This window comes from Crocuta crocuta, unplaced genomic scaffold (assembly GCF_008692635.1).
Source record: "Crocuta crocuta isolate KB4526 unplaced genomic scaffold, BGI_CrCroc_1.0 scaffold267, whole genome shotgun sequence".
NCBI classification, from domain to species: domain Eukaryota; kingdom Metazoa; phylum Chordata; class Mammalia; order Carnivora; family Hyaenidae; genus Crocuta; species Crocuta crocuta.
Window position 1 is genome coordinate 4,168,290 of NW_027531899.1, and position 10,714 is coordinate 4,179,003.

The window sequence follows — 10,714 nt, forward strand, 5'->3', positions numbered from 1 at the left end:
GTACTTTTATTCCTAGGAAATATGGGATGCTTCCATTTCCAAATTTTTATAATCTTTAAGTAGAAGGGTTATAAATTCTTTTAAACATCATTCTAAAAACATTGACCCATTTCTTTAAAAAGACCAGCCCTGAATATGTTTTCCACAGGAATAAAAGTACTGTATGTGCAAGTTTTTCTACTCTGCATTTCTTGGAGATTTTTCCATGTTAAAACATTATTTTCAGGGCGCCTGGGTGGCTCAGTCGGTTAAACGTCCAACTTCAGCTCAGGTCATGATCTCACGGTTTGTGGGTTCGAGCCCCGCATCGGGCTCTGTGCTGATAGCTCAGAGCCTGGAACCTGTTTTGGATTCTGTGTCTCCTCTCTCTCTGCCCCTCCCCCACTCATGCTCTGTCTCAAAAATAAATAAAAACTATAAAAAATTTTTAATTAAAAAACATTATTTTGTACTACTGTGTGGTATTCTAGAATATAGACATAGCATAGCTAACTTAACCAGTCCCCAACAGAGGCTCATTTAGGTCGCTGTAATGAACATCCTTACATATACTTTCCAATTATTTATATCATTATGACATCTTTCTATATTGGCTCACGTAATTCTGTCTTCTTTTTTAAATGTTTTTATTTATTTTGAGAGAGAGATAGAGAGAGAGAGAGAGACAGCATGTGAGTGGGGGAGGGGCAGAGAGAGAGGGAGACACAGAATCCAAAGCAGGCTCCAGGCTCTGAGCTACCAGCACAGATCCTGACGTGAGGCTTAAACTCACAAACCGTGAGATCATGACCTGAGCCAAAGTCGGGCACTTAACAGACTGAGCCACCCAGACACCCACTCTACCTTCTTATTAAACAGACACAGAGAATCCGGTCTAAGGATATAACTTGAGTTGTACAACCTGTCAATGGATGTGTCTCATTTTTCACCCTAACAAAAAAGCCTCTTTGACCATTACAAATTTTTTTTAAAAGTTTTAAATCTTTATTTTTGAGAGAGAGAGAGAGAGACAGACAGAGAGAGACAGAGTCTGAGTGGGGGAGGCAAAGAGAGAGAGGGACACACAGACTCCAAAGCAGGCTCTGGGCTGAGTGGTCAGCACAGAGCCTGATGCAAGGCTCGAACTCACAAACTGTGAGATCATGACCTGAGCTGCAGTCAGGAGCTTACCTGACAGCCACCCAGGTGTCCCAGACCATTACAGATTTTTAAAAGTATATTTTAAAAAGTTGATATCTGAGCTCAGCATTTGCAGACCATCTGTGGAGTAAATAAGGATCGGGGGAAACTTCACTTGATGGAGAGGGAAGACAGACCCTCTTAGCAGGGCCTAATTACTGTAAAATGGACAGAGGATGGCCTGCTTCAGAGAGGACAAAAGAGCGAGGATGAGATTCCTAGAGTTTTGCTGTCATGTGCCCATTAGAGAACTTGCTGGCAGCTACAGCCCCTAGGAGGAGGTTATCTGTCACCCATACCATCCAACAGCCCTAAGCTCTAATTTTCCTTTGATAAACGACCCCCACTTCCCAATGCCATCCTTAGCATGAGTATTAATTCAGGTACCCTCCGTTCCCCAACCAAAGGATGGGCCTAGACTCTAAAGTTAAAGCTATTGGGAGAGAGGCCTCCCTTACTGCTCTGTTGCTTAGCAATGAGAAAGCCCGTCTGAGAATGAAGCAGGTTTCCCTGAAACTTAGATCGAACCCCTGGATCCAGACATGCCTGAAGCCAGCAATACTGACTCAGTTACAGGAGCCAAGAAACTCCATGTTTTGTTTCAGTGCCAGTTGGGTTTCTGGCACTTCCATTGGAAGAGTCCTGGTTCATTTGCCTTTACCCCGGAATAAAACGAATTAATTCAGTCAACCGGCATTTATTGAATATCCATGCTCAGCCCTCTGTTGGGTGATGCTGGGGGCCATCAGTGACCATGACAGAGCTTGGTCCTCCCCTAATGACAACCCTAGTCTACCAGAGAATAAACAACCTGAAACTATTTAGCAATAACGGCAACATCTACCGTGGAGGAGGAGCTCGGGGAGCTATCAGAGAGGCGTTGGTGAGGGGGTGGGTGGGATCCCGGAAGGGTCCCCCGAGGACAGGACTTGAAGTTGACACTGAAAGGTGGGCCACAAATCAGCAAAGGGCTAAGGGTCCGTGCACACATGTCCAAGGGTTTCAGGGCACCCCCAAGTCCCAGCAAGGCTCAGAAACCTGGTAAAAGGTGTTTGATGAGGAAGGAGGGAAGCTTGAGGGAGGCGGGAAGGAGAGAGGTGAGGCAGCCATCCAGGCCTCAGCCGGAGGAAGCAGGAACGGGAGAAGGAAGAGGCCGAGGTGTGCACGGGGCCTTCTGGTTTCTCACAACGTGGTGTAGAAGTACATGGCTATCAGCATCACAGGCAGCTGGAGGGGGAGGCAGACAAGTGAGGGGCGCTCCAGCCCCCCCACGCACATCCCACCTAACCCAGGGGCTCCCCACCTCTCACCGTCCACATCAGGATGGCAAACCCAAACCACGAGATGCCCCATGTGTAGCTGTCGATGGCATGGCCGATGTGCTCGAAGCAGCCCTGGGCAGGGGGTGAAGGGGGGGGTGAGAAAATGTCACTGTGTGTCCTTGGGAAGGTCATTTCCTTCCTCAAGCCTTGGTTTTCTCACCTGTGTGATGGGGAGTGTGGCGGAGGGGTTCTGGGGAACCAGGGACGTGATGTTGAGCCCACGCCCGGCACAGGTGGGTACTGCCCTATTGGTGTTGGTGGCTATGCGAGTCTGGGGGCAGTCTTGTCTAGAGCTGGCTTGCCATGTCGCCCACCAGTTCCAAGGGTTTAAAATCTGCCTTTGGAGGGGCGCCTGGGTGGCTTAGTCGGTTAAGCGTCCGACTTTCGCTTAGGTCATGATCTTGCGGTTCGTGGGTTCGAGCCCCGCGTCGGGCTCTGTGCTGACTGTCAGCTCAGAGCCTGGAGCCTGTTTCAGAGTCTGTGACTCCCTCTCTCTCTGACCCTCCCTTGCTCATGCTGTCTGTCTCTCTCTCCTAGAAATAAATAAAACATTAAAAAAAATTTTTTTAATCTGCCTTTGGGACGAGTGCTCCATCCTCATTTAGGAATGAGGCCAAGTGGGGCCAGAGCCTCACTTCGACTTAGACTCCTGCGTCGACTTGGAAGCGGCAGAGAGCAAAGGTTCAGGATGTGTGTCCTGGAGTCAGGCCGGGACTGAATTGGGGACCAGATCTGCCGCATGTCTAACGGCAGGAATGATTCTGAACCTATGAGCCTCAGTTTTCCCGTCTGTGCAAGTGGCGATCCTGCTGGACTGGCCTCGGAAAGCACTCGTGGCGATTCCGTGAGACAACACACACGCGCTCTGCACAGAGTCGGGCTTGAGAAATGGCTGCGTGACTCTAACAGTGGGCTGATTTGCACAGGCTCCCTCTCCCTGGCACCTGATCTAAGACGTGGCTGAAGGGCCCCTCGGTGGCCAAAAGCAGCCAGAACAACTGCTGGGACTGGCTCTTCTTCTAGGCTAATCCCCTCTGGCTTCTCTCTCTGCCTCTGCACTCGCCTTGCACTAGTTAAATCACCTCATTGGGGCTTGACGTGAAATCCAGCCCAGGCTCCTTCCCTCACTAGCGAGTGAACTCCGTTTCATCACCTTTAAAACAGGATCATTCTAATCTTTACTTCCTAAGGCTAGGTTGAGAAATCGGACAAAAACTTGAAACACCTATAAGAATGCTTGGCACAAATATATTTCTTCAAAGCAGAAAAAAAAAAGAATGCCTGGCACAATGCAAAGACTCAATAAACGGTGGTTGGTGTTGCTGTTGTGTGATTACTATTATTTTTTTCAAAAAAAAATGTTTTATTTCTGAGAGAGAGGCAGCGTGAGCAGGAGAGGGTCAGAGAGAGAGGGAGATACAGAATCCAAAACAGGCTCCAGGCTCTGAGCTAGCTGTCAGCACAGAGCCTGACGCGGGGCTCGAACCCACAAACCGTGAGATCATGACCTAAGCCGAAGTCGGACGCTTAACCAACTGAGCCACCCAGGCGCCCCGAGTGTGATTCCTATTATTGTTGTTGCTCTTATTCCCAGCCTGAGAAAAGTTGCAGGTGCCTCTCATGACTAGCAGAGGGAGGGAGGGGAAGATGGGGAGAGAGTAGGGGGAGCCAGAGAGAGGGGAGAGAAAGATAAAGCCAGAGAGGGGAAGAGGAGAAGGGAGTGGGAGGGAGGAAGAGCCTGAAGAACGAGAGGGGCCCAGACAGACAGGTGAGCAGCAGGGAGGGGCACACCTTGGTGAACAGGTAGTCCGTGTGGCCCAGGCGGCAGCCTTCTTCATTGAGGGGGATGAAGTTGCCGGTCCGCCGACAGCACAATGGGGGCCAGGGGAACACCACCTCCGGGGTGGCTGCCCGGAAGGCTGATGTGAAGTTCACCCAATCCATGGGACCGGATGTGCCACAGCATTCTTGCTGGAGAGAAGGGCAGGGGTGAGGCAGGCTCCTGCTCAGAGAGGACAGCCGCTCACCTGAGGTTGCAGAGTGAGGAAGCTGGGCCTGACTTTCCCATGTCCTTGGCTTCAAAGTGGGTGGGGAGGGACAGGTAGTGTCTGTGTGTATGAACAGAGAGCAGAAGATATTTGTCCCATCACCAAGGGGCTGGTGGGGGATTTGGATCAAACCCACGGTTTCGTTACTCATTTTAAAATTCTTTTGAATTAGCTGTCATCAAAACCTGAAGTAAATGACATCCAAAGGCATATTTTTGGTTTCTTTGGCCCCTGAGGGTGTTTCATTTGTGGCCCTGAATGATAAAAACATAGGTTCCTTCAACTATGAGTTCTCATCTTGGCTAGCTGTATGACTTGAACCAAATTGGGACCTCAGTTTCCCTTGGGTCCTCAATATTCTTCTCTTGTGCCCTATCACATTGGGTTTAATTAAGAATGTGGCTTCTGGGGTGGCTCAGTCAGTTAAGCATCCAACTTCGGTTCAGGTCATAATCTCGCAGTTCATAAGTTTGAGCCCCGTGCTGGACTGTGTGTTGATGGCTCAGAGTCTGGAGACTGCTTTAGATTCTGTGTCTCCCTCTTTCTCTCTCTGCACCTCCCCCACTCATGCTCTGTCTCTGTCTCTCCCAAAAATAAAACACTAAAAAAAAAAAAAGAAGAAGAAGAAGAATGTGGCTTCTGGTAGCTGATGGTCTGGGTTTCCATCCTGGCTCTGTGAGCTACCAGCTGTGTGACCTTGTGTAAGCCACTCAACCTCTTACCTCAGTTTCCTCATCGTTAAAAAGCTGATCTCCCGTATGGGGTAGTTGTGAAGAATAAGTAAGCCTTAAAAGTGCTTTGAACAGTACTAAACAAGTTAGTACTCATTACGTATTCCTTATTGTGATTACCATCATTATTAAGAAGGTATGTGTAATGGTTAAGAACAGGAGCTTTGGATATAGGCTGCCAGATTTTGATCCCAGCTTACCAACCATGTGACATTGGGCAAGTGGCATTCATTCCCTTTTTTGGGCCCGTCTCCTCATCTGGAAAATGACCATGACCAGCCCTCCCCACCTCCCATAAGAACCGTAGGAATGGGTATCATCTGCCAGTGGGCATAATGGGAGCCCTATCTACCTCGGAGTGCCAGGTCTTCTAGCCCTCGCCACCCCTTCACCCCCCTCAGCCCGCTCTGTCCACCTCAATCATGATGCGGTCCCAGAGGCGAGTCAGTTCCCGGCCTTGGTCCGTGTCCTCACTGTAGAAGGTCAGCATCTGCTTGGTAATCAGGGATGGGTTGGACACCATCTGCAGAGGTCCAAGGAAAGAATAGGATCCAGTGGGGCTGGGTGGGGAGGGAGGTCAACCTCCACCCCACCCCCAGGCCCAGACCCTTACCACCCTCCCCTCAAGTCATGCCCCTCCCCTGGCCTCTGCCCAGCTCACATAGTCGCGGTGAGTGTAGGACGTGATGCAGGAGGCGCACTCAAAGATGTAGACAATGAGCATGAGCACCAGGTACTGGGGAGAGATGAAGGGAGAGACAGGGACAGCCCCGTCAGGGCAAAGCCTCTATGAAGTCACACCCCAACAAGGGACGGATGGATGGATAGAAATGCAATTTTATTTTATTTTAATGTTTTTATTCTTTATTTTCTTGAGAGAAAGACAGAGCACGAGCAGGTCAGGGGCAGAGAGAGAGGGAGACACAGAATCCAAAGCAGGCTTCAGGCTCTGAGCTGTCAGCACAGAGCCCATCGGGAGGCTTGAACTCACAGACTGTGAGATCCTGACTTCAGCTGAAGTCGGATGCCCAACTGCCTGAGCCACCCAGGTGCCCCTAGAAATGCAATTTTGAAAAGAAGTGTAGGACACTGTGAATGGTAGCACCTATGTGGTGGGTGTACAGGTGTTCCCCGTTCAAGTCTTTCGCCTTTTCTGTATTTTTGATATATTTCTGTATTTTTTATAATAAAACGTTAGGAGAATATGAAGTCAACAGAAATATGTAAAGTATTTCCTGAAGTTCATTATTGGCGTGGGTGCGGTAAAATAAATGTCTACTATAGGGGGGGAAAAGACATTCTTGAGACAACCAGGGACACTTGAGCACAGACTAGATATTGGAAGAGAGATATGAAGGAATTTGGGTGGATTTTGTAGGGTGTGCCAGTGACATGGTGGTTGTGCATAAAGAGAAATAAGCTCTCTCTTCACCCCACGCCCTCTCCCTTAAAGCAACAAGGGGGTGGAATGCGGTTGTGCTAACTCCTCTGTCTTGAGCTGAGATGATGAGGTATAACACGCCTGACTGCTCTAAACAGTGTCCTCATCACTCAGAGAAATGTGCAAATATTTATAGGTAAATGACTTGGTGTCTGGAATGCACTTCAAAATACCCCAGAAAGAAGAATGTGGGCAGGCAGAGGGTGGAGCAGAGGGGCCAAAGTTGGCCAAGTCTGTGGTCGATATCATTGAAACCAGGTGATGGGGACGCAGGGCTCATGCCATTCACTCTGCTCTATGTTTGAAATCTCCCATAAAATTCTGTGTCTTACAGGAAAAGATGCTCAACATCACCCATCATCAGGGAAATACAAATCAAACCACACGAGATACCACCTCACACCAGTCAGCGTGGCTAAAACTAACAACTCAGGAAACAACAGATGCTGGCGAGGATGTGGAGAAATGGGCACCCTCTCGCACTGCTGGTGGGAATGCAAATTGGTGCAGCCACTCTGGAAAACAGCGTGGAGGTTCCTCAAAAAATTAAAACTAGGACTCCCCCATGACCCAGCAATAGCACTGCTAGGAGTTTACCCATGGGATACAGGAGTGCTGACGCATAGAGGCACATGTACCCCAATATTTATAGCAGCGCTCTCAACAATAGCCTAAGTATGGAAAGAAAAAGAGAAGGAAAGCCTTTCCAAGGCTCTATGTTACAATACAGCCCAAGTCCTTACCAAGGCTTGGCAAGACACACCCAGTCGGCCCACCTTCCCTTCCTCGCCCAGTGCCCACTGCTCACTGTACCCACTCCATCCACCTTCACTTCCTCTCCCTCCCCCACCACCCCCACTTGGCTCTGACTTCAGAGCCTTTGCTCTTGCTGTTCCCTCCTCCAGGCATGCTCTTCCTGTAGACACAGGGTTCACTCCATCACCTCCCCGAGGCCTTCGCTTTCTCCAGCTGCAGGCCTTCCGGGCCCCAGCTCCAGGCCTCCCTTCCCTCTTCCCTGTGCACTGTGGTTCCCATTGGAGCATGCTCCCCGGGGACAAGGGCTTTTCTGTTTTCTCACCAGATAGCCCCAGTGCCTAGCGCAGAGTTTGGCATGTGGTTCTTGCTCAAGAAACGTTTGTTGATTGAATAAGTAGCTGCTCTTGGGAATCTAAAAGGCCCTCAATTGTGGCGGAAGCACCATGTTGGCTCTGCATCAGTGGGGCCGGGATTAGAGGCCCTGCCTTCCCGACCACCAACGCTTCTGGCCTTTTTGAACCCCCATTTCCTCAACTGGTAAAGGGGTAGAGAAGCACTAACTTCAGAGGTTTCTGGAGAGATCGGGGGAGCTCATTTTCTAAACTGCTCAGCCTAGTGCCGGGCACATGAGAGATGCTTGGGAAGTGTGGGTTATTATTGTGGTGGTTATTCCTAGCAGCAATTCAGAGCGCAGGCTCAAGCTGAACTACTTGGGTTCAAATCCCGGCTCTGTCACCTACTCGCTGTGCAATCCTGGATAAATGACTTCACTTCTCTGAGCCTCAGTTTCAACTCTGTCAAATGGGTTCACGATCAGGATGGTATCTCACGGTAGGTTGTGAGGAATAAATGAACCAATTTATGTAAAGCGTTTAGGATGTAGCACGCACTCCTTAAATGGTAGCTCTGCTATTAATACTGTTGTTGTTTTGACAGAGCTCATAAGCAGACTCTGGGGACCAACTAGCTGAGGTTTGAATCTCAGTCCTGCCACTCAAGAATCATCCTCCTGGGCAGAGCTTCCTCGCCTCCCTCTCTGTGCCCCAATTTTCTTTGTAAATTGAGGATAATAGCTGAGACTGTTACTGGGTTATGGGAAGATTAAACAGGATGACAGGCCCAAGTGTGGCACCGTGCTGAGCACACACTCATGGCTGCGGCGGTGGTTGTTACTATGAGTCTGTGTTGATGACCTCCGTGACCACCCGTCCCCTCGCCCTCCCCCTGGGGCCTCACCGTGAGGATCATGGACCGGCGGCGGCAGAGCGCTGCGCCCACCCCAAAGCTGGCCACCACGAAGAAGGAGAAGCCGCAGAAGATGGCAATCCAGGCGCCAGCGAAGACGTCATCCTTGCCTGAGACGCCCATCAGTGGGTACACGCGGTACTGGTCAGCTGTCACCCATACCGTCTCAGCAAACAGAGCCAGGCCTGACAGCTGGACAGGGCAACAGGTTAGAGAGGCTGGCTCAGGCATGGCAGCCGGGGCTGCGGGACTCTCCGTGAGCACGTTCCCCTTCTGAGCCTCCACCGTCCTGGGTAAAGGGGGCACGTAAAAAGAATGGCAAGGACCTCGTCTTCTATGAGTGGGGCTGGGGCTGGGCAGAGGCCAGAAGGGAAGGGCTGCCCAGCCCGACCCATACCCCTCGCCCACATCCCAGCTGCCAGTTGCTTCAAGGATATAAGGAGATGCCACAGCCCAGATTGCATGACCGGAACTGAGGAGATGCTGGGTCACACGCCCTCTCTCAATAGTATTGTTATTCCCGAGCTGAGGAATCTGGCCAGGGCCAGAACAACTACAAATGTATCAACCCTTTGGTCCGCAATTCCGCTTGCAGAAATCAATCCTGCTTGTGCAGGAAAATCATAAACCCCCAAGGTTATTCCCTGTGTCACTGTGTGAAAGGAACCAGCATGCCATGCTGCGGTTGTGGCAAAGGGCAGGGAGGCTCTCTGAGGACTCACGTGGAGTGGCCTATGGATTATGTCAGCAGGAAAAACTGGGAGGCTCAGAACAGGATGTGGAATGAGTTATATCTTGGACAAAAAGGGAGGAAAATAGGCATATATGTTGCTTAACAAAATGTTGGAGAACTAAAAATCTAGGTACCTAGAGGGATGGGAGATGGGGAGCAAGGAGAGAGGAAGACCTCTCGGGGGATACCTTTCTTTGACAGTCATCACGCTAATGCTCAGAGTATTTAGTGTGCACTTGCCAGGCACTGTCCCAGTAACTGCTCTCTGTGTACAGTCATTGTCACCAGCTGCAGAGCACTGTGGTTGTTATGGCCGACACAAACAGCAACCATGTGCACCACACTCCGCACCAATCTGATAATTTACCTTAAGCTCTCGGCATTCCTATTCTATCGCTGTCTACAGATGAGAAAAATGAGGCCCAGAGAGGTTACATGGCTGGCCCCAGGTCCCACAGTATAAAGTGGCAGAGCTGGGATTTGAACCCAGGTTGACTGGCTCCAGAGCCGGATATAGGCATCACATTTTAAAAAATTAAATAGTAATTAAAAGACATTGCTATGGTTAGTATTCCTTACTATGGGCCTCCTGTGCCCCAAGTGGCACTTTATGTCTATAATCATGTTAATGAGGACAGCATTTGTCAAGCACTCTTGTGAAGCTGAGGGTCATATATGGATTAACCCACACAACAGTCCCCGCAATGGGGACATAATCTATAGACAGGAAAGCAGGGGTGGGTAAGTAGAGTGGCTTGCTGGAGTTTACAAAGCTGGGGAGCCACAGAGCTGGGATTGGAATCCAGGCTGCTCTGGCTTGACAGCCTGCGGCCATGGCCATCCTGGGAGTCCAGGGCCCTGAGCCCCCACCCCCAGGCTCTGGGCTGTCCCCTTCTCCCCACCCACTCACTGGGGCTCCCAGCCCTGGGGAAGGTCTCACCAGAATAATGATGTTGCCCACCACGAGCAGTCCCACAGCAACTGGAGACCCCTTCTCCGCCTCTGCTGCTGCAGAAGCCATAGTCCTGCGGGGTACGCACAGCGGGAATGAGGCCAGGAAAGGGGGGGAGCCCCAGCCAGCCCCGCCAGCCTTATTCCACACCCCAGCTGCCTGGGGATGCTCCTGGCTCCCTGCTGAGCCCAGACTGGTGCTGAATGAATCCCCCCACAACCCTGATGGCGGGCCACTTTACAGACAAGGAAACCAAGGCTCAGGCAGGGCAGTCATTGGCCAGAGCTCAGTGCTGGCCTCCCTGCAC

At 50.6% G+C, this 10,714-nt stretch overlaps 1 protein-coding gene across 1 annotated transcript; it reads right to left on the reverse strand.

Annotated features, from left to right (window-relative positions):
* Window positions 1–1,826: 1,826 nt before the first annotated feature.
* UPK1A (uroplakin 1A) lies at window positions 1,827–10,476 on the reverse strand. Its single transcript, XM_077773800.1, has 7 exons — window positions 10,396–10,476; window positions 8,714–8,914; window positions 5,942–6,016; window positions 5,696–5,803; window positions 4,293–4,472; window positions 2,490–2,573; window positions 1,827–2,406 (listed from the first exon to the last, which is right to left on the reverse strand). The coding sequence occupies exons 1-7, from the start codon at window positions 10,474–10,476 to the stop codon at window positions 2,362–2,364; spliced, it is 774 nt and encodes a 257-aa protein (XP_077629926.1). The 3' UTR covers window positions 1,827–2,361.
* Window positions 10,477–10,714: the final 238 nt, after the last annotated feature.